At 41.9% G+C, this 24,525-nt stretch overlaps 2 protein-coding genes across 2 annotated transcripts; one reads left to right on the forward strand and one right to left on the reverse strand.

Moving 5' to 3' along the window:
- Nucleotides 1-1,457: 1,457 nt before the first annotated feature.
- LOC306981589 (uncharacterized protein) lies at nt 1,458-3,116 on the forward strand (the record flags this gene model as incomplete). The annotated part of the gene is made up of 1 exon (XM_079581197.1): nt 1,458-3,116. The coding sequence occupies one exon, from the start codon at nt 1,458-1,460 to the stop codon at nt 3,114-3,116; it is 1,659 nt and encodes a 552-aa protein (XP_079437323.1).
- Nucleotides 3,117-7,197: 4,081 nt separating this feature from the next.
- On the reverse strand, nt 7,198-24,291 carry LOC306981590 (uncharacterized protein; the record flags this gene model as incomplete). The annotated part of the gene is made up of 3 exons (XM_079581198.1): nt 7,198-8,785; nt 19,874-19,952; nt 24,225-24,291. 3 exons carry the CDS (start codon nt 24,289-24,291, stop codon nt 7,198-7,200), a joined length of 1,734 nt encoding a protein of 577 aa, XP_079437324.1.
- Nucleotides 24,292-24,525: the final 234 nt, after the last annotated feature.

Consider the following 24,525-nt stretch of genomic DNA (forward strand, 5'->3'; position numbering starts at 1 on the left):
CACCAGCGCGTAATAGACAGGCGGGTCCGTGTTCATGATCAAAGTCTGTACTTCAAACGAGGTAAATGACTCAGAAGTAACTTCTCTGCATTGTAAAAGCGTTTTAAACACTGAAAACACTGAAAACACTTAAACCTCCACCTCTTCCAGAGGTTCGCGGTTTGCTAAGAAAAGAACAACCGGGAGGAAGAAGCTCGGAGAATGGCGTGGACTCACCAGTCTGCAGCCAAGTTTCCGTGATGAACATACAGAGCCTCTGGAAAGTATTCATACACCTTGAACTTTTGCACATTTTGTCATGGTTACAACCCTAAACATAAAGATTTTATTTTGATTTTTTTACTGAACGTTCACACACAAGTAACAGACGACTGTGAAGTGAAAGCAAAATGATACATGATTCTGTTATTTTTCAAAAAATAGAAAAGTGAAAAGTGGGACTTGCATAAGTATCATACAGCATGAAAGAATACTTTATGGAACCCCCTTTTACTGCAATAACAGCACAAGTCTTTTGGGGTTTGACTCTACAAGATTAGCACATGTAGAGACTGACATTTTAGCCCATTCCTCTTTACAAAACAACTCCAGCTCTGTCACATTAGAAGGAGAGCGTTTGTGAACAGCAGTTTTCAGATTATTCCACAGATTTTCAATAGGATTTAGGTCAGGACTGTGACTGGGCCATTCTAACACATTAACATGTTTTTATTGAACCATTCCATTGTAGATTTATCTTTGTGTTTCGGGTCATTGTCCTGCTGAAGGTGAAACTTTAAACTTCTCCACAGCTTTATCCCTGACCTCTCTGGTGCTCCTGGACCTTCATGATGTTGTTTAGTGACCAACACACTCCGACCACAGCTCTGAGGGCCTAAAAGAACAGCTGTAATTATACTGAGAGTAGATTACACACAGGTGCCTCTATTTAACCGTTAGGCCAAGGTGTGAACATTCTGGAGTCATTAGGAATGTTATAAAGGCAATTTAATGCACTCAGAAAATGCTGTATGATACTTATGCAAGCTCTACTTTTCACTTTTCTATTTTTTTTAAAATAACAGAATCATGTATCATTTTGCTTTCACTTCACAGTTGTCTGTTACTTGTGTGTGAACGTTCAGTAAAAAAATAAAAATAAAATCTTCATGTTTAGGGCTGTAAACATGACAACATGTGCAAAAGTTCAAGGTGTATGAATACTCACGAGAGGCTCTGTAACATCCAGATTACGAGATGAGATCAAGTCACCAAGCACATCGTTGTAACACAGAATACGCTGTGCTGCTAAAAAAATATCATGACAAATGGTCTGGATTGTTGGCACTCTACAGCTCAATCCCAAAACCGTGCGGCCTCAATGTGTTAAAAGGGCACTGACACAGGGTGTGTTTATTTGACTTAATATGTAATCTGTAAACTCATACTAACTCTGCTTTTATTTCACCAGGGCCAACATGGACGGGGATTTCTCCAGCTGCATCTCAGAGAGTGTTAAACTAGACGATGGTCCTCCGGCTCTTTACCAGCTGAGAACAAAGATCATAAATCTGGACAGACAGTTGGATGAAAACTCTAAACTGAGGAAGTTCACGTTTGGGAAGAGAGATCACAAATATCCAAATAAGACCGTCCTCCTGGTGGGGGCCACAGGGTCAGGGAAGTCCACTCTCATCAACGCCCTGGTCAACTTTGTGATGGGGGTGAAGTTTGAAGATAAAGTCTGGTTTGAGATCATTGAAGAGGAGAAGAGGAAGTCTCAGACAGAAACTCAAACCACTGCAGTGACCGTTTATGAAGTGTTTGGGTTCGAGGGGAAAACTGTTCCTTATTCTCTGACCATCATCGACACTCCAGGATACGGAGACACCAGAGGAATAGAATATGATGATATCGTGACTAAGAAACTCCAGGACCTGTTCTGTGTCCCTGATGAAGTGGACTCCATTGATGCAGTGGGTTTGGTGCTGAAGGCCACAGAGAACAGACTGGACGAGAGAACGGCCTATATCTTTAACGCAGTCACTTCTCTGTTTGGGAGAGACATGGAGCAGAACATCGTGGCCTTGATGACTCACTCAGATGGAACAGAGCCAACAGATGCTCTTCAAGCTTTGAAGGAAGCAGAGGTTAAAGTTGCCAGAAAAGAGAACAATGAACCAGTTTACTTCCTCTTCAACAACTGTCAGAAGAAAAAGATTGAAGACAAGACAACTGAAAGAGCCTCAAAATTTGCTTTTGAAACTGCAGAGAATGGAATGAAACAGTTCACAGCCTTTTTAGGAGAACGTCCTCCTCAGTCCCTGAAGACGACCGTGGAGGTGATGAAGGAGAGAATCTGCCTGACGGCCTGTATCCAGAACCTGGAGGAAAGAGTTCGAACGATAGAATTAAAGCAGAAAACAATGAAAAAAAACAAAGTGGAACTGACAAAATATGAAGAAGAGATGAAGAAGAACAAGGACTTTACTGTACATATAGAAGAGGTCTACAGAGAAAAAGAAAAAATTGAGAGTGGTCGAGCTACCACTTGTAATAACTGTAAAGAGAACTGTCATTACCCAGGATGCACCTGGGCCTGGGGTCCATCCTGGTGTGAGGTCATGAAAGATGGAAGATGCACCTCCTGCTCTGGAAAATGTCCAGTGAAATATCATGTTCAAGAGAACTGGATATATGTGTACAAAACCAAAACCGTGAAAAAGACCTATGAGGAAATTAAGACCAAATATGATGAGAACAAAGCCCAGAGTGAGAAGAAGACCAGCCTGGTGGAGGATCTGGAGAAGGAAATGGCCAAACTTCAACAACAGAAAAAACAGGATCTGGACGAGGCCTTTCAGCACATTGAGAAGCTGGAGCAGATCGCCCTGAACGTGGACTCAGTTTTCACTTATGTCCATCTGGAGTTTCTGCTGGAGAAGATGAAGGAGATCGGAGACACAGAGAAGGTCCAAAAACTGGAGAGAATGAAAGATCAGATTGACGAGAAGAACAAGGCTGCAGCCAATTACTTCAGGAAATGCACCGACTTTGTGAAAAACAAAAAAGAACAGGCTAAATATATTTTCGGAAAAGTAACACAATATTTTAGTAACACAGGTTCAGGTGTGTGAAGAAAACCACACACCACTTTTCTGTATTTTAGGAAAAAATACAGAAAAGTATTTTGATTAAATGTAATTCTAAACATGGAGAAGATAAAAGTCTAGCTTTGAAAAAGAAAGATTAAAATAATTCCTAATTTCCTGATTATCTGCTCTAAGCAGCCACTGATTAAAACCTTTGTCTTTGAGCATAATTATCTCTGTACATTGTTCCTTTTACCGCAAAGCCTTCATCCTCACTGCTGTCAGACTGTACAATAGACTGTGAAGTAACGCCGACTGTAACAAGTGAATTTCTCCTTTGTGAGATGAATAAAGGTTTATCTTATCTTATCTTATCTTTAATAATGATATATAACATAAATGTAACACTTCATGCCTTGTGTGTATTAACTGATGCTCAGTAACTGATGCAACATGTGATTTACATTACTTTACATTAGAATCTTTAATATTTTCTTTTCCTCAAAACCTTTGGAATTTTATTTGTAATGTTTTAAATGTACATATTTTGCTTTTTTCTCTAATAACAGTGGCTCTATATGGTTTTATGGATAATACAAAGTCGAGTGTTGTTTTAGCGACACCTGTGGGTCACATGACGTCATTAAAGCTGCCACAGTTAAGGTTCTGTATTTGTAATCCACACTTATATATTCATGATTATTATGTTCCTCATATCACTGTAATCATTCTGTATATTTCCTCATTTATTATCATTAAGTACAATAATCTTTATATATTTCTTATTTGTTCGTGCTGTTGATTCAGAGCTTTGAAATAAAATTCACAAAATCATAAAGTGGTGGTTTTTTGTGCAACTTTGAAGTCCAGCATATAATAAATACATTTAGTCAATATAATACAGTTTGTGCACGCTTTCCTGCTAGTTTTATAATAGAAATGTTTTTTTAAAAAGGTTGTATGATTAATGTCCTTATTATAATGTTCACAAGTTAAAGGCCCTATACCTGATTTCTTTATATAAATCAGGTATAAAGATTTATACCTGATTTATTTATTTATAATTATCAATACTTATAATTTCATGAGTAAATTATAAGTATTTGTGAGAAAGACTCTGAACACATGATTAGAAAACATTACATCAGTTTAATAAAATCTCAGGTCAATTTTCCAGCATTTCTGTGACCCTGAAAACAGACCTTTAAGTTAAGTTAAGTTAAGTTAAGTTAAATGAGCCGAGTTACATTTTAATTCCGCCGCTTCCTTTAGCTTTAATAATAACATGTGAAGTTATGTTTATTGGAGGCGTATATATGCAAGGCAAAAGCACTGGATTTAGAGGCTTTTTGATTTAAAAAGAGGAACAAGGCAGGGAGACCCTCTTTCACTACATTATTTTGCTCTGAGTTTTCAGCCTTTGATGGAAAAAATAATAACACATCCATTTAGAAAATGGTTTAAGATTTGACTTTATTGATCTTACAGTGGAGAAATAACGTGTTATAGTCGCTCTTCAAACACTGGAGCAGAAAGTTAGAAAATTATAGGAAAATACATTGATCAGGCTAACGGCTATGGGAAAATACATTGATTAGGCTAACGGCTATAGGAAAATACATTGATCAGGCTAACAGCTATAGGAAAATACATTGATTAGGCTAACGGCTATAGGAAAATACTTTGATCAGGCTAATGCTAACGGCTATAGGAAAATACATTGATTAGGCTAATGCTATCAGCTATAGGAAAATACATTGATCAGGCTAATGGCTATAGGAAAATACATTGATTAGGCTAATGCTAACTGCTATAGAGGAAAATACATTGATCAGGCTAATGCTAATGGCTATAGGAAAATACATTGATCAGGCTAATGCTAACTGCTATAGAGGAAAATACATTGATCAGGCTAATGCTAACAGCTATAGGAAAATACATTGATCAGGCTAACGCAAACGGCTATAGGAAAATACATTGATCAGGCTAATGGCTATAGGAAAATACTTTGATCAGGCTAATGCTAACAGCTATAGGAAAATACATTGATCAGGATAATGCTAACAGCTATAGGAAAATACATTGATTAGGCTAATGCTAACAGCTCTAGGAAAATACATTGATCAGGCTAATGCTAACGGCTATAGGAAAATACATTGATCAGGCTAATGCTAACGGCTATAGGAAAATACATTGATCAGGCTAATGCTAACGGCTATAGGAAAATACATTGATCAGGCTAATGCTAACGGCTATAGGAAAATACATTGATCAGGCTAATGCTAACGGCTATAGGAAAATACACTGAACAGGCTAATGCTAACGGCTATAGAAAAATACATTGATCAGGCTAATGCTAACGGCTATAGGAAAATACATTGATCAGGCTAATGCTAACGGCTATAGGAAAATACATTGATCAGGCTAATGCTAACTGCTATAGTAAAATACATTGATCAGGATAATGCTAACGCTATAGGAAAACACATTGATCAGGCTATTGCTAACAGCTATAGGAAAATACATTGATCAGGCTAATGCTAACTGCTATAGTAAAATACATTGATCAGGCTAATGCTAACGCTATAGGAAAACACATTGATCAGGCTAATGCCAACGACTATAGGAAAATACATTGATCAGGCTAATGCTAACGGCTATAGGAAAACACATTGATCAGGCTAATGCTAACGGCTATAGGAAAATACATTGATCAGGCTAATGCTAACTGCTATAGGAAAATACATTGATCAGGCTAACGCTAACGGCTATAGGAAAATACATTGATCAGGCTAATGCTAACAACTATAGGAAAATACATTGATCAGGCTAATGCTAACGGCTATAGGAAAATACATAGATCAGGCTAATGCTAACAGCTATAGGAAAATACATTGAACAGGCTAACGGCTATAGGAAAACACATTGATCAGGCTAATGCTAACGCTATAGGAAAATACATTGATCAGGCTAATGCTAACGCTATAGGAAAATACATTGATCAGGCTAATGCTAACGGCTATAGGAAAATACATTGATCAGGCTAATGCTAACGGCTATAGGAAAATACATTGATCAGGCTAATGCTAACGGCTATAGGAAAATACATTGATCAGGCTAATGCTAACTGCTATAGGAACATACATTGATCAGGCTAATGCTAACAGCTCTAGGAAAATACATTGATTAGGCTAATGCTAACGGCTATAGGAAAATACATTGAACAGGCTAACGGCTATAGGAAAACACATTGATCAGGCTAATGCTAACGCTATAGGAAAATACATTGATCAGGCTAATGCTAACAGCTATAGGAAAATACATTGAACAGGCTAACGGCTATAGGAAAACACATTGATCAGGCTAATGCTAACGCTATAGGAAAACACATTGATCAGGCTATTGCTAACGCTATAGGAAAATACATAGATCAGGCTAATGCTAACAGCTATAGGAAAATACATTGAACAGGCTAACGGCTATAGGAAAACACATTGATCAGGCTAATGCTAACGCTATAGGAAAATACATTGATCAGGCTAATGCTAACGCTATAGGAAAACACATTGATCAGGCTAATGCTAACAACTATAGGAAAACACATTGATCAGGCTAATGCTAACGCTATAGGAAAATACATAGATCAGGCTAATGCTAACAGCTATAGGAAAATACATTGAACAGGCTAACGGCTATAGGAAAACACATTGATCAGGCTAATGCTAACGCTATAGGAAAATACATTGATCAGGCTAATGCTAACGCTATAGGAAAATACATTGATCAGGCTAATGCTAACGGCTATAGGAAAATACATTGATCAGGCTAATGCTAACGGCTATAGGAAAATACATTGATCAGGCTAATGCTAACGGCTATAGGAAAATACATTGATCAGGCTAATGCTAACTGCTATAGGAACATACATTGATCAGGCTAATGCTAACAGCTCTAGGAAAATACATTGATTAGGCTAATGCTAACAACTATAGGCTCAAAGTAACAAATAAATCATGAAATAAACATCTTAAAGAGACAGTTTTCTCTGTTTCTTCACCGGCAGTGTCTTGTTTTAACCTGTATTGTGTTAAAAACTCCCTGCCCTTCGCTCTGTCGTCTCTTTTCTCTACACTTTCCTTTTCTTGAACTCGGCTGCAGCCATGTCACTGTCATCCATCCGCCTTTTCATGCTCTCCAGTTTGTGGACCTTCTCAGTGTCTCCTTTCTCCTCCATCTTCTCGATCAGAAAGTCCAGGTGCTGAAAGGTGGAAGCTGAATCCTTGTTCAGGGCGATCTTCTCCAGCCTCTCGATGCGCTGGAAGGCGTCGTCCAAACACCTGTTCTTATCTTGTTGCAGGACAAACATTTCAAACTTCAGGTCCTCCAGGAGAGTGGTCTGTTTCTCCTTCCCTTCTTTGCTCTTTTCATATTTGGCTTTCATTTCTTTAGCGGTCGTTTTCACGGTTCTTGTCTCGGTCTCATATATGAACTTTTCTCTCACATGATGGTCTGTGGAACATCTTCCTCTGCAGACGGTGCATTTCCCATCTTTAAAAATATTACTACACCAGCGCGCCCAGTGATCACATGGGTTATGGCAGTTCTCTTTGCACCTTCCACAGGTCACAGCTTTGTCTTTCTTATAGTGGTGAATTGGTTTTACCACTTTGTAGTCTTCTACAGTGTAAATTTCAAAGTTTTTATTCTCCTTTATTTCCTTTTCATGTTTTGACAATGTGTCTTTGTTCATTTCGATTGCCTTCTGTTTTATCTCTATAGTTCCCACTCGCTCTATAAAGTTCTGGATTTTGGCCGTCAGTTGCTCTCTATTGTTCATGACGTCCACACTTTCCTCCACAGACTGACTCACGGCTTTTTCTAGAAACCCTGTGAACTTCTTCATGCCTCTGTTTGAACGCTTAAAAGAACCTTCTGCAACGTCTTCGTCATCACTGTCATCTCCAATCGGCTCATTTTGACGGTTGTTGAAGGTGAAATAAACCGGGTTGTCCTTCTCGTCTCTGGCACATTTAACCGTTGCTTTCTTCAGAGCGTTGAGAGCATTTTCAGGTTTCCCTCCGTCTGAGTGAGTCATCAAGGCCACGATGTTCTGCTCCATGTCTCTCCCAAACAGAGAAGTGACTGAGTTAAAGATATAGGCCATTCTCTCGTCCAGTCTGTTCTCTGAGGCCTTCAGCACCAAACCCACTGCATTGATGGTTCTCACTCCTCCAGAGATAGAGAACAGGTCCTGGAGTTGTTTAATCACAATGCCATCATATTCTACTCCTCTGGTGTCTCCGTATCCTGGAGTGTCGACGATGGTCAGAGAATAAGGAACAGTTTTCCCCTCGAACCCAAACACTTCATAAACCGACACTGTAGTCGTCTGACTCTGAGCCTGAGACTTGTTCTTCTCCTCTTCAACGATCTCAAACCAGACTTTATCTCCAAACTTTACCCCCATCACAAAGTTGACCAGGGCGTTGATGAGAGTGGACTTCCCTGACCCTGTGGCCCCCACCAGGAGGACGGTCTTATTTGGATATTTGTGATCTCTGGTTCCAACAGTGAATCTCCTCAGGGTAGACTTTTCATCTGACAGTTTGTCCAGATTCAGTCTTTTTGTTCTCAGATGGTAACGAGCTGGAGGACCATCGTCTAATTTAACACTCTCTGAGATGTTCCTGGAGAAACCTGTCCCATCTGTGGCCCTGAGGAGACAAATACACTTCAGTGAGAGAGTTTACAGACTATGCCAGTGTGATGCTTTATTTGAAAGTCAAGACCTTCTAGTTTCTTAACTCATTGACTGCCAGCCATTTTCAAATCAAAGCTCCCCACAAAGTTTTTTCAAGACCCACAGTAAATTGGGTTCTGGGTCTATGTCAACACCAAACTCACAAAGAGAAAGATGTCTAATCTTTCTAACAAACAGTTATTTTAGAAGAGAGTCTATCTCTTCTTTCATCTAAAAGAACAGTTTGTTTGTAGCTCTTTACATTCTTTAGTAATCGTCCGTAGGTTTCTGGTTTCTGACAAAAAGCTGAGAAAACGTGTTTTTTTGTATCAAGCAGAACAGTGACTTTGACACTAATATTATTTGCTTTAGTGACGCCTCAAACATCTGAACATTGGTTTCCTTCTATTAAACCGAAGCTCACGCTCTCGTGTTCTTCTCTCACACGAGAGAGAAGCAAAAAAACTGTTTCTCTCTGTAACTAGCAGTTAAACTGCTAGTTAAATAATCACGTTTAACTAGATCATCAGAGCCTGGGACATTGTATTTTTTGGCAGTTTTGATGCCACTTTTTTGAGAAAATAATTGAACCTTAAGAAGGCTTTGAACTTTGTGCCAGGTTTTGTTTCATGCAGAGATATTCAAGTGGACATATCCTGCAAAATGGACTTTCATGAGGTTTAAACCACGTTTTAAAGAGATATTTCAGGATTTTGGACATTGGGCCTCATTTCCTATAGTTATCCAGAGTGTTGCTGATTTCTTGAGATATTTATATTTTTAATTCACACAGTCTATTTATGTCTATGTATACTATATTGAAGAGTTTAGTGGTGCAAGGCTAGCGCATTAGCCTGCATTAAAAACAGTGTGACCCGCTCCACAGAGCACCTGAGTCACTGATAACACCAGACTAACCATATACATGTCTGTGTCCATAGAGTCATTTAAATTACCTTATATTTGAGCAGCTTCGTGGTTGTATAAGCTACATAAGGTGGAGTGATCTGCTAGAAAATAGTCCCTCAGAATGTGTTCATTCATGTGATGCAGGTCAGTTATATTCCAAACATGATTCTATGGACACAGACATGTATATGGTTAGTCTGGTGTTATCAGTGATTTGCCTCAGGTGCTCTGTGGGTCACACTGTTTTTAATGCAGGCTAGCTGATACCATAGACATGCACTAGCACTAGGCTAGCATCACTAAACTTTTCAAATATAAGGACTGCATGAATTATAAATCTCCAGAAATCAACAACACTCTTGATAACTAAGAAATGAGACCTGGAGTCATACTTCACAACATCGTTACATCTTAATTCTCATCTTGTGCAAAAGGAAACCCACACGTGCGCGGGTATTTCACAAGAAAGAAACAAACAATATTTGAAAATACGACGAAATTTCTTAAATAACATTTTAGACAAATCTTCAATTTTACCCTGTATGTTTCATGTCTGTGAGTTAGCACACAGCTGATTAACCGGCGCCGTGATGTTAAAGTGTTAAAGAGGGGGTGTTCTGCTTTAAAGAGGAGGTGTTCTGCCTTAAAGAGGGGGTGTTCTGCTTTAAAGAGGAGGTGTTCTGCCTTAAAGAGGGGGTGTTCTGCTTTAAAGAGGGGGTGTTCTGCTTTAAAGAGGGGGTGTTCTGCTTTAAAGAGGGGGTGTTCTGCTTTTGTCAGTCCCATAGCACCAGTCTATATCTCACTACAATGATGACAAACCTTCTGTTGGTCTGTAAATGCAGTTAATTAGAATAACTGCCTTGTATAAAATGTCTCTCTCAAAATGGCTGTAGTGAATGTCTTGAAATAGGCCTCTGTCTCTTTAAGAACCTCTGAGCCTTTAGACACGCCCCCTCCACACGCTGTCTGTGGCATCAGTGGGGAGGGGGTTCTGCTGAGGAGCAGTGGTTGGTTACTCGGCTGGTGACCAAAGCTCGGGGGCGTCTCCAGGAGGTGGGGGCGTTCCTAGGAGGACTCAGGCAAACCTATCCCTAAAATGGCCGCCATCAGAGTTTTTACAGATTACTCAGAAATACGTGAATGTGCCAAGGCAACACTTCAGCCATGTTTTTAATGAGGGAGTGACAGAAAAACAGGATGGAAAGCTTGAACAAGTCCATTTTGCAGAATACCCTCCCTTTAATAGTGGGAGTGGGTGGTACTGTGGAGCTCAATTTACAATTGTATTGAAAACATTTAAAAAACTATTTTCAGGACTTTTGCCCATAGTTTCAAAGATAGCTAACAAACAAGCTACATAATAAGTCTACTCGTAATTACAACCACTGAAATGACTATTTGTAATTTGATCGTGATAATTTGTGCTGCTCTACATGGATGTTGTGTTTATTTGGATTTACGCCTATGATTTATGATTAGATTGCTTTCATTTTAACTGTTGCTAAATAATAATAATACTGTGTTACTGTATATTTTAAAAATAATTCCTCTTGCCGTTGTATATATAGGTCTGATTCTCCGGCGCCGTGTGGCCCCAATTGTCTCCAATTCTCCTCCTGTCCCTGATCCACCAGTCACACCCACCACCTGCAGGAGGAGCCAAAGGGGCGGGTGCAGCTCCAACAGCTGCCCCCGCGACCCGGCAATGGACAAGTGGAAGGAAATGGATGGATGGACAATACCACCAACGCTTGGGTCTCCAGTACTCAGGTGATAAGCTACTGTTGTAGCCACAGGCGCCCTGGGAAGCAAGGCTGCCAATGCGTGCTTCGACCTCTCTGACCTGCACCATTCACTCACACACTGCATTTATAGACAAAGTGGGTGAAGGACACAATGGCAGTGTGCACCTGCGGGAGCTTGGATTCTAACCGGCAACCTCACAATCATGACCCCGCTCTGAGCCACTGTCAAGGATCAAAATGAGATTAACTTTTAAAACAGTCCACAGTTACTGAGGTATTATCAAATATGAATGATCTCATGTATTTTTGTTATTATCTTTTAAAATGTAGAAATAAGTAATAAAACAGTTTCACAGTCTCTAAAGTTCGTGAAACTTGTAATTTGCATCAAGGCCAGATTTGAACCCCACCCTCCTTTGAAATCCCCTAAATCTCATAAAGTAAGAAAGATATGCACCTCAAATTTTACTCACGGAATATTTAGTATTAACCTGGCTAACTCCAGGCTGCTGTGAGCGCTCGAATCATTTGAACTGCACAACAGCCTGGGGACCAGGGCCCAAATGTTCGCACGGATTTGGGAACCAATCACAGAGCGAGGAGGGACGGCAAGACGATGACGCGCTATTCGATATACGGAAGCTTGTAGTTTATTTACAGATTAAAAAAAATATATATATTTACGGATCCAACGTGACAGCAGCAGACGCCATGGTATTTTTTGATCAAGCTTTAGACCTTGTTCTAAATAATTTAGCTCAAAAGTTTACAGCGGATACGTCATACGTCATCTCATACGATCATACGATTGGCCATGGCTACGTGCAGACGCATGAGACTTTTTTTGGTTTTCGTATCGCCCAGTAAACGAGTGTGGACGATCGTAAACCACACCTCTCCAACGAGAAAATGAATTTGTGTCCCCAGACTAAATATCACTTGTGATTTTAGTCTGGTGTTAGCCAGGTTAATTTAGTAAAGTCCTAAAAGCTGTAACTTCAGGAATGGTCTCACACGACAAATGCATGAGAATTCCACAGCTCGGAGAGGGAGCCTGAACACATCGTCTCTAAAGGTGCGTCCACGCCTCCAACTTCCATGTTAACCCTATGTAGAGGCGCTTCAACGCGTATGTCTTGTTAACCAATCAGGGATGCTGACTGGGCTCAGGCGTCACCTGTTACCTGCAACAAACCATGCCCGAGTCGGACTCGGTTCCGGACTTTGGCCCGCTTAGAGGAGGTGGGCCAGAGCGCGGCTCGGCTGCTCGTGTTTGCGCACACGCACGGATACAAGCGGCTGTTATATGGGCGGGTGCATTTGTCACGTACAACAGTGAGAAAAGGCTGTATTTATCAAACAGAGCAGCGGCTGCCTCGCTCTCGTCTCCCCGGCCCCCGACCGCTTCACATTATGTTGCGCTGCTGCTGCTCACGTGCACTTGTAAACAACTCCTCGTGTTCGGCCACGGCTCGGTTTGTTTGTGTAAGTGTGAGTGCGGCCGTTCGGGGCATCAAGGTCTTTCCTCAAACGAGCAGAGTGGCAGGTTCAGATGTCAAGTGTGACTGCGCCCTGAGTCAACAACCGGTGGCCAGACACAACTCCTATGTCTGACGCTTGCAAAACTTCACGCGCAGCAAACAGGCGTTTGTCACGAGTGTGAAGTGTGTGAAGCGGCGTTGTTTGGCGTCCAACGAGAGGCAGATGGGGCGTGGACACACGGTTGGTCTGTACGCACCTTTATGGCTGAGGGTCCGTCTGATACTGAGCTCATCTTCATGTGAAGCTGAGATGTTTTACATTTGAAAATGTAAATAGAAATATGGTAAAGATAAACACAAAAGACAATAATGCACTCATTTGTGAAGCGCTTTTCTCATCCGTATGACATTTATTTAGCATTTTTGCAGATATATAGTTGAATATATGGAAAAAGAAAAAGCCCCAAACTGTCATATTCCTTTGTTCCAGCACTACTTTGGATCGAACCACACAGCTCCATCTGAACCCTGTCCCGGTAAAGTGGTTTTTGGGGTCCCACAGCCGAACTGGGCCAACGTGGGGTTAAGATCGGTAATGACCCAAGGTTCACTCTACTGAAAATACTAGTTTGGAAAAGGTGGCAAAGGCTCCTGGACTGGCTCGCATCACGTAACTGTTATGACGGTGTGTGTGTTTCTGACTGACCTGTTTGCGCCCGGGGTTTGAGGATCATTGGATATCGACAGGTACTCCAACTGTGGGTGACAGAAATACATAAGACAAAAGTCATAGTCGATGAGTGCCAGGGGAAAGAGGGATTAGAAATGTAAAAGCAACACACAAAACAAAGAGGAGTTCTCAGTCAGCGAAGCATCTTTCTGTCCACTCTTTGACAGATACTGAACTGAACAGCAGTGGAGACTGAGCAAGTGCTACTGCTGCTCTGGGGGAGCAGACCGGAACAAAGAAACTCATTTGAACTCATTGCCAGCCTTTTATTCACTGGTGTTGCAGCACTGACTCAGGTTTGTGGATCAGCTTTACTTCAGCGAGAAAAGTCTTTCCTTAAACACGGTACGAGCCACATCCTCGTCCTGTCTGTGTGCTCCTTAACATAGGTATGGTCATGAGCATTGAAAGAAATATTAAAAAGAAAGAAATTGTAGTTATTGAGGGACTTCCGCGTCACGTGTGACTGATGTCCCTGTGGATCAGAAATCCAGAGGGACGTCACTCTGGGTGCCAGGCTAAACTCAGAGGTCAGTCATTTTCACTTTGTCTCCTTAGAACAATTAGGTTATATTATTAAATGCTTATTTATTAAAGAGGGCGTGTTCTGCTTTAAAGAGGGGGTGTTCTGCTTTAAAGAGGGCGTGTTCTGCTTTAAAGAGGGGGTGTTCTGCTTTAAAGAGGGGGTGTTCTGCTTTAAAGAGGGGGTGTTCTGCTTTAAAGAGGGGGTGTTCTGCTTTAAAGAGGGGGTGTTCTGCTTTAAAGAGGGGGTGTTCTGCTTTAAAGAGGGGGTGTTCTGCCTTAAAGAGGGGGTGTTCTGCTTTAAAGAGGGGGTGTTCTGCTTTAAAGAGGGGGTGTTCTGCTTTAAAGAGGGGGTGTTCTGCTTTAAAGAGGGGGTGTTCTGCTTTAAAGAGGAGGTGTTCTGCCTTAAAGAGGGGGTGTTCTGCTTTAAAGAGGGGGTGTTCTGCTTTAAAGAGGGGGTGTTCTGCTTTAAAGAGGGGGTGTTCTGCTTTTGTCAGTCCCACAGCACCAGTCTATATCTCACTACAATGATGACAAACCTTCTGCTGGTCTGTAAATGCAGTAAATTAGAATAACTGCCTTGTATAAAATGTCTCTCTCAAAATGGCTGTAGTGAATGTCTTGAAATAGGCCTCTGTCTCTTTAAGAACCTCTGAGCCTTTAGACACGCCCCCTCCACACGCTGTCTGTGGCATCAGTGGGGAGGGGGTTCTGCTGAGGAGCAGTGGTTGGTTACTCGGCTGGTGACCAAAGCTCGGAGGCGTCTCCAGGAGGTGGGGGCGTTCCTAGGAGGACTCAGGCAAACCTATCCCTAAAATGGCCGCCATCAGAGTTTTTACAGATTACTCAGAAATACGTGAATGTGCCAAGGCAACACTTCAGCCATGTTTTTAATGAGGGAGTGACAGAATAACAGGATGGAAAGCTGGAAAAAGTCCATTTTGCATAATACTCTCCTTTAACAATTACTTTCTATTTTTTCTTCTCTTGATTGCCAGGGTTCGGCTTCTGATAACTGTACTTTGGAGCTGCTGATGGAGAATTATTATTATTAAACTCTTACCTTCGTCATCCCGTCTTCCAATGATGAAGTAGTTTCTGATGCAAAGTGCGGTGGAGAGTCTCTGCTCCATCTCCGTCTGTAAAGTTTGTTTAGAAAGAGACGTCAAGAGTCAGTAAGGCTGAGAAAGTCTTAGAGAGAGTCAGACTGAGGTCCTTCTGAGTCAGGACTTTTTATGACTCTGTGGTGGCCTCTGCTCTCCACTACGCTGCCGTGAGCTGGGCCCCGGGCCGCACAGAGCGGGACAAGAACAGGAGAGCCGGCTCTGGACTCTGTGGAGGAGGTGGGGGACAGGAGGGTGTTAGCCAAGCTCACTTGGACAACACCTCCCACCCACTGCACTGACTGTAGAGGAGCTGAGCAGCTCTCTCAGTGGCAGGTCCTTCATCCCCACTGCTGTCAGGCTGTATAACAAGACTGTGAAGTAACATGTGCAAAACCCTGTATTTAAATCACTGACCTGCATCACTTTATCAGCCACAGCTGCACCTGCACTGCTATGACATTTACAGTCTGTTTACTTTATTATTCACTGCTTATACTTTTGTCCCCACAAAGTCCTTGGTAGTCATTGTACATAAGATACAACTATTTTACTATTTAATCGTTTTGTGTTTATTTTCTCACATTTTCTGCCTATTTGCACCTAAGTGTTCCTAAGAGCTGAACGTAACAAGTACATTTCCCTTCTTTCTTTGTGAGATGAATAAAGACTTATCTTATCTTATCTCACGTCAACACAGCGTGTGTAATAAGTCCACAAGGGACTCTTAATGTTCACGAGTCTCGAGTCTTTAGGGGACGAGACCGAGTCGAGTCGCAAGTCTCTAAAAACAACGACTTAAAGGGACTATAAGGAGTTTAAAAATGTTAAAATTAAGTATTTTCCTCCCCCTACATGTTCCTCCATGTCCTAATGTGTAGAATGAGCTCAGACCTGTTCACCACAACTGCCTCTAAAATCCTGTACGGTCACTCAGAAATGTGTCACTTCGGCCCGAATTGCCGTCACGCACGAGCTTAATATAGAAGGTGCAGTTACACATATGGCCTGAGGTGGCAGTAGTGAGTATGAAATGGCGAACTTGCTTCCAGCCCCTTTAAGTCTGACTCGAGTCTAAGTCCGACTCACGAGTCTGATTAATACTGTATCGAGGATGGAAATGACAACTGGGAAGTAACAAGATCCAGGATAATATGTATATAATAATATGTAAATTAATGTGCCTTTTAACACAACTCTAGTGACTTTTGGGAATGTTAACTCTGTTTGCATTGATTGATAACCATCTGTAAGTCAGTAATGATCACCGTCTGTTGCACATGTGACCAGACTGTTGTTGTACTTGTGCTTCGCTTCTGTTTCTGCTCATTTCTGTTAATTATATGAACATTTCAGACAGTGCTTTGTAAGTATGGTCCGTGTTAAAACAGCTGCTTTGAAATGTAACAGGTTCTTCTGCTAACGAGGCTAATCCAATTATGATGTTGCTAAATGTATCATTCAATCAATCAATCAAAGTTTATTTGTATAGCACCTTACAACAACACAAGGAAGACCAAAGTGCTTCACAGACAGATAAAACAATATTAAAAAATCAATCAATAAAACAAGTGCGATCTAAGTCTTAAAAGCTAGTTTGAAAAGATGTGTCTTCAATCTAGACTTAAAGAGGGACAGCTCAGTGAGAACACGCAGACTGAGGGGCAGCTGTTCCACAGTTTTGGCGCTACAACCCTGAAAGAACGATCGCCCCACTGTTTGAACCGGGACCTGGGCACGTCCAGAACCATTTGATCGGCAGACCGGAGAGTTCTGCTGGGGCGATGTACGGTCACCAACTCAGTCAGATATAACGGAGCGAGACCATGAAGGGCTTTAAAAACAAACATTAAAATTTTGAAATCAATCCGAAAACGGACCGGGAGCCAGTGCAGGGAGGAGAGGACGGGAGTGATGTGGCTGTGTCTGGATGAACCGGTGAGAAGACGGGCTGCTGCATTCTGTACTAACTGTAACCGGTGGAGTGACGACTGTGGAAGGCCTGAGTAGAGAGTGTTGCAATAGTCCAACCGAGAACTGATAAACGCGTGCATTGCCTTCTCCAGGTCTTGGCGCGAGAGAAAGGGTTTAACTTTGCTCAAAATATCATCATTGATCATCATTGATAATGAAGTGAAATCACACGCGGGTACGTTGTGTTCACGTGTGTTCCAAGGCTCTCGTACTTGTGTTTTTGTACTATTGTTGTGATATAATTGTTTATTGTGGGCGTTTATAAGCTTTTGCTTCGGCCCACTCCTTTTGAGCAGAATTTTAACTGCTCAAATAAACAAATAAACTAAAAAAAACAACTAAAAAACTAAATTTAGTCTGTTTACAGTGAAAAGTGGTGTAAAAGTGTAGTTTTGCTGATGTAAAGTTCTGTTTGACGGGCTCTGTGTGGAGCTGTTCTGACAGAGAAATGAACAGGCTGGATCTGTCACATTTTCAGTCATTAGTTTCTGAATTCTGTGGTTCACTGAAATCCCTCACGCTTCTGCTGCGCGACTAAAATCAGCTTTAAACATGATTTACTGAGACTGAGTTTAACACAGGCCGTGTCCGAGGCTCTCATTCACCCACACGTTCACTGTGTTCACTTTCTGACCAAGAGCTGAGAAGAAGCTTCTGTGAATAGAAGAGAATCATCCTCAACCCAACCAACCCAGACCAGTCCAGGATTTAAACTTCACTACGAGTTTAGACACAGTTTATTCACATCTATATTAGAGCCTTTTTCAGACCTGGAAGGTCACATCTTTTGAGAGCCACTGGTTTAAAAGACACATGATCCTTTTCCAGGTGACTTTTCAAAAGTGCCTCTCAGAGTTTTACCGTCTGCTTGTATCTTCATCGTCCTCCATGTTTCAGTTTCAGGCCTCCAGCTTGACCTTTGAACTGCCCTTTGTGGAAATAAAGACAGATCGTTAGTGTGATTTCCTGAGTGAATCCATGTTTTCTAGTTTGTAAACAAACCTTGAAGCTTTAAGTGGAGGATTCTGAGAGTCTCCAGCGCCCCCTTCTGGGCTTCTGTGATCCTGCAGTGTAAACACAGAAATAGATACATTTGAGTAAAATGAACTCTCTCATGGTTCCCTAATGGTAATGCATCTAAAGAGACTGTAGTGGGACTTTAACTGGACACAGCAGGACAGAACATTACAAACACTCTGTGAATGCATCATAAAGATTAGATAATCCTTTATTGATCTCACAATGGAGAAACTCACTTGTTACATCAGCTCTACAGAAAACCCCTGAGGTGAGCATTTAGACAGGACAAATAACTGTTAAACTGTTAAATAGAAAAGAGAGATATTGTATAATGACTACAAGTCTTTATGGACTTTAAGAAACGTGATCTGTCCGACAATGCAAAGGGGTTGTTGTTATGTGAGAGTCTCTAATGATGTATCTGAATATGAGACATGTTCAGCCATGCAATGTGCTGTGTGACTGTGGACATTTTAGCACATTAATTGTGGCATTAAAGCAAATCGTTATTTCAGATTCAAAGTTACAGAAATGTAGCTCATGGTGATCAAACGAGAGAAGTGGCAGCTTCAAAATTCAAGTGTGGAAAGAAGTTCAAATCAGGATCACACGTCTGTATGTTTTAGTTCTGTGGTTGAAAAGATAATTAAAAGTGCAGTAAGCAACTTCTTATCTGGAATAAAGTAGATATTTATGTGTATTTGACCTTGTGTTGACCCAGTGTCTGCATGAGTGGTCAGCATGGTGCCTTTACTTGCCATCACAGTGGTCTTTTCAACACTCTAGGATCAAGTTTTCTGGTGAGGGGCTCAGTCAGCAGAGAGACGTCCTAAAGGAGGACCGTCTCTCTCCGTCCGAACACAAGGCTGGAAAACCCTGCAGAGGTCCAGCCCCACAGCATGACTCTGACTAAGTTCTGCTTCAGTAATCCTTTCTCTGGGATTGTCAGAGTTTGCATGGTCCGCAGAGTTTTAGCTGATTGGGCTGTTAGCATTAGCTTGTAGCTGCTACAATGCTAAATGCTAATGCACTGTTTGAAGGGGGCACTGATAGTTTTGCAGCATATTCTGGCTCTGTTTTACCTGAGTTTGAAAATGCAGCCTCCATGATGTTTAACCCACCAGAGTAAAGCGCGTGAACTAGATTTACAGCATTTGAGCAAACACACGACTCGCCCTGTAGATGTGGCGCTTGTCTGAGAGAGCGGCTCTGAGGGAGGGGTCGGTAAACTCTAACAACAACCGAACAAGAACCAGCAGCAGCTGCAGCTCTGAGCTGAACATTAGCTCCTGTCTGACTGTGAGCAAGTGAAGGAACAAATAATACTGTTTCCAGACTTTACTGAACTGCTTTACTGTTTCTCACTGTTCCTTTGTAACTATGGGGTTTGGGGTCCCGACCCACCATTTGAGAATCACAGTATTAGTGACACACAGTAGAAAGAGAGAGAGCTCCATATTCATCACAAATGTGAAACCACAGATCCTTAAATACTTCACTCTGAGTAACTTTAACACATTAATGATCAGGCTGTACATGATGAATATTTGTCCTTAACATGAAAAAGCCGGGTCTTACCGTTGAGTGCAGTGGCCTGTGTGTGTCTGAAACACTCCCTGCTCTGGGGTTGAGACGAGGACATGATCAAAGTTCATCCCTGTAATAGAACACGTGATCATTATATTACAGTCAGAGACACATCCATAAAACCATAACAAGTCGTCCTGCTGTTCCCCTGTTCCTCTCTGATGCAGGCCCACTCAAACGTTTAAGACCAGTTGGTAAAATCAGCTGATCTACAGTTTAGGACCACATGACTTTAAAAGGTCCTTTTCTGACATGACTTTGTCCTGATGCAAAGGTTCAGACGGTGGTCGGGTGGTTCAGCAGTAACACAGTCAGGTCCTGAGGGTGATGGAACAACAAAGTCAAATGGAAAAGAACTGTCCCCAGCTCTGAGTATTTAAAATTCAATGCACAGTATGTTGCTTCGACCTCATCCTTTTGCTTTGTTTGATGACGAGTTTGATGTATTATTATTATTATTTTTTATCATGGAACATTTCACTTATGTGCCTTATTTCAAAGTCATCTGAGAGGATCAACATCTACGTCTCTGGGAAATTAAAGCTTTTGATCTGGTGATTGTAAGTTTATTAGCAGCTAAAGCCTTAAATATGATACTGTATATAATTCGATAATGAAGGTCTAGCCTGTTCTAAAACTGTAGTGTGTTTCAGTCGATCCTCAGCTGTTTTCAGAAAAATAAGACATAGAATGAGAGGCACACACCAGGGCCGCTCGGCTGAGGGTGAAAGCACCTGGTCCCAATGTAATGATATCAGATAATCAACAGAATCATAGTTTTATGACCGGCTTCGAGCAGAGTCTGCACTCTTTATAACCTCTTATATAAAACCGTTTATTCATTAACAAATACTTACTGAACTTGCTCCAAAAGCCAAAGTATGATCCTGTCGATTTGTTTGTTTCTGAAAACATCTCTCTTCATATTTGGAGCAGCTTGATTTTTACGCTGAAGGTCTGTCAGGTGTTTTAAACACGCTGCAGACGCCGCTCTCTGCACTTCAGGTCTTAGATCAGGGTTTTCTGAGAAGGAAGAACGTGTCATGTTTCATTCTTGGGGAGTTCTGGGTTCTGTTCAGGAGCCTGTTTTGTTTTGTACACATACGATGTTTTTCTTAGTGTCCGTGCACATGCATGAGCAGCCGTGTTGTGCTCTGGCTCCACCCCCTTTATCATAATCAACCTGTGCAACCAGGAGGGAACATGTCAGGGCCGTGGAAACAAAGTCTGGACAATAATCACACAGACTGGAAAACTACCAAAAGAAATAGTCAATGTGATGATTGGAGATAAAGCTGTAAAAACTGAACATGACCTCATTGTTGGACGACACTGTAAAGTGGCGTGTTGATGACATGACTGAAGATGTTTTGAAAAAATAAATAAGTGTAAAACTACAATTAAAAATGTGGTCCTGTTGTGGCTTAAAACACTAAATGCAAGTTGGTCATTTTATGCTCACTACTGCCACCTCAGGCGCACTGTGGAGAACCATGGCCTCGGGTTTAGAGGTGCTGATCCTCATCCCGGCCGCTCCACACTCGACTGCAGCAGAGATGAGACTCTGAGGCTCCCAAACCGGACGCCCTCCGGCCCCTGGCTGCGCCGAGAAACTCTGTCCATAAAGGTAATGAACAGAACCGGTGACAAAGGGCAGCCCTGAGGAGACCCACACGCACCGGGAACAGGTCTGACTTACTGCCGGCAATGAACCACGAGGGCCCCGGACCCCATACTCCGGCAGCTGACTGACTATGTCTCCGAGCTGGCCTGGTGTGGCCTCGGGGTCCCCCCAGAACAGCTGGAGGAGGTGTGGCCTCGGGGTCAGAACAGCTGGAGGAGGTGTGGCCTCGGGGTCAGAACAGCTGGAGGAGGTGTGGCCTCGGGGTCCCCCCAGAACAGCTGGAGGAGGTGTGGCCTCGGGGTCAGAACAGCTGGAGGAGGTGTGGCCTCGGGGTCAGAACAGCTGGAGGAGGTGTGGCCTCGGGGTCAGAACAGCTGGAGGAGGTGTGTGTGGATCGGGAAGTTTGGGCAACTCTGCTGAGACTGCTGCCCCCGCGACCCGGCCCCGGATACAGCTGAAGAAAATGGATGGATGGATAAAATAATTGATGCTGAACCGACACTTTCAAAATGATCTCCTCCTCCTCCTCCTCCTCCTCCCCCCTCCTCCAACTGGGCATCTATTGGCATGTCTGTAAAGGGACGCCCATGCTTGCCAATCTTATAAGCTGTTCTAAACACATTCCAAGTTGAAGCGCAGTTAGCCTTTCGCATGTCTTCAATGTGTTTCCACAGTGTGTTTTGTGTTGCCTTCTCTTTTATTTCAACTGCTTCCTTGTGATAAATTGAGTCTCTATGCTCTTTTATTTTCTTTCGTAGTGAGGTCAGTTGTGCAGCCTTATCCCTTCCAAAAGACGAGCAGAGTTTTGCTCTCCAATAACTCATGTGCAAATATACTGGATCACATTGCAGCCGAAATGAAAAAGAAGGTAGTTAAGAATTTACTGCAGACTTCAGTTCATCGGGGGCCCTTGACTATTGGGGGGCCCTGGCAGCTGCCTGCCCTGCCTTATGGCAAACTACGCCTCTGACTAGATTATTATACTGTATGTTTGTAGCATTTATAGTTATGGACTATGGGTTATAAGCACAGTGACCCCACATGGTTTCCGCCTAGTCAGTAAAGCAGACGCTGTCCTTCCTGTCTCTTCACATTAAACATGAGCAGGTCCCACAGAAATTAAGATCTGGTAAAGGACAGAGAGTAAAAGCTCAGATGTGACGGAGCAGGTTAGAAAATATTACATGAGACGTAACGACTTCACTGGAGGAAACTCCGTGTTCATAACGGTGGATGTTTTTGTCTTGAGGCTAACGCGGCTAACGCGGCTAATGCAAAATTAAAAATAAATCTAGTGCAATGTTTTGAATGAGCCTGCGCAAAAAAGAACCGTCCTGTTAGTAGTTTAAATAATATTGACTTGTTTACATGTTATATTATCATTTTTAACACTAGCCTTTAGCTCTAAGATAAAAGCTCCGCCCCTCACGAGCGCTGGCGTTTCCTTTGGGGCAGGATTCACAGCGAACATGATGTTTGTAACGCTGCTGTAACTCGTTGTCCTTCACCAGATCCTGAGCTTCTCTACATTTGTGGGGACCTGCTGTGAAAGTAAACGATCAGCGACAGGAAGTCCAGGTCTGACTGTCCAGGAAGACGTCACGTGGGGAAACTGTGCATAAGCTTATTGTGTTTGCTTCATGGAAACTCATCAGACACTCCTCTGGAAGATGGGGACAGTCGATACCGATACCGGTCATTTTATATGGGTGAATGTATAACCATTAATATACATCTAAAACTGGTTATTTTATATAATTAATGGGTAAATTAAAATGATATAACTTTAGCTGGTTAATTAAACAATGTTAATGTGAAATTAAATACATAAGCAAAGTCTGAAATGAATACTTTAATGACAGAATCTAGCCCAGAATGATATGGCTCAGTTGAGTCCTCTGCACAAAGATGTAAATCGTCCTTTATGTTTAACATTGCATTCTACATATGCAAAGTAGTATTGATACTTAAAGTAGCCGTTTGGTATCGATATATCGATAGTGTGGTATCGATTTGCCGATCCCTACTGGAAGATGGCTCCTCCCCTCAGAGCAGTTTGAGAAAGGCCTCGATACCGAAACGTTCCACTTTTACATAAAATCTCACTTTTTTACAGTTTGACACAGAGGTTTTTTTTTTCACAGTTTCACTAAAAAACTCTGAAACTCAAACCAGCCCAGAACTGAAGAACCGAAGAAACAATTTGAATATTCATGAATTATTATTATTCTTTATTTATACAGGTGGTCTCTTGAGACCTTTTAAAACATACAGAAAACAGTCAATAATAACAATAAGGCACAACTTTAACAGAACACTTATAATACTAATGAAACTTAAAAACAAGTCACATGGAGGGAACTTCTTTATAAAGGATTAAAACTGATAAAACAAGATTATCCACATTAAAAATCTCCTGTGTCTCATCCCAGACATTTGGTGTAAAATAACATTGTGTTTACACCTGACCTCTGACCTCAGAATATACACATTATACACACCGGGAATGAAAAGAGCTTCTTATGAATCTGCCCCTTTGTTACTTTACAATATTTACAATCACAGTGTTAATGTATATATTATAACAATATTTACAGCTTTACAGATATACTACATATATTACATGTTCAAAAATATCTCATATTCCTCAGGCTTGGAAAGTCGACGGTGCGTTTACAGAACCCAGCAGAACATTTGGGTCATGGAGGACTCACATACCTTCATCCCTCTCCAGTCCCGAGGTGTCTGAGTGGAGCTCCTCGGCCGTGTCCTGGACCTGGCTCATTTTGGTGCTGGTGCTGCGTGGCCTGATGAAGCAAAGAACCTCCACTGTGGCCTGTGGTCTGCTGCTGCTGCTGCTGCTGCTGCTGCTGCTGCTGCTGCTGCTGCTGCTGCTGACTGCTGCTGCTGCTGCTGCTGCTGCTGCCCCGCCTCCTCCTCCTTCTTCTTCCAATAGGTGTCCCTCAAACTCCACCACTGAAAATATATGTTTAATGCTTTAAAGGGGGGGGAGTTATTC

The sequence above is a fragment of the Gobius niger genome (genome assembly GCF_951799975.1).
Source record: "Gobius niger genome assembly, chromosome: 22".
Taxonomy (NCBI): domain Eukaryota; kingdom Metazoa; phylum Chordata; class Actinopteri; order Gobiiformes; family Gobiidae; genus Gobius; species Gobius niger.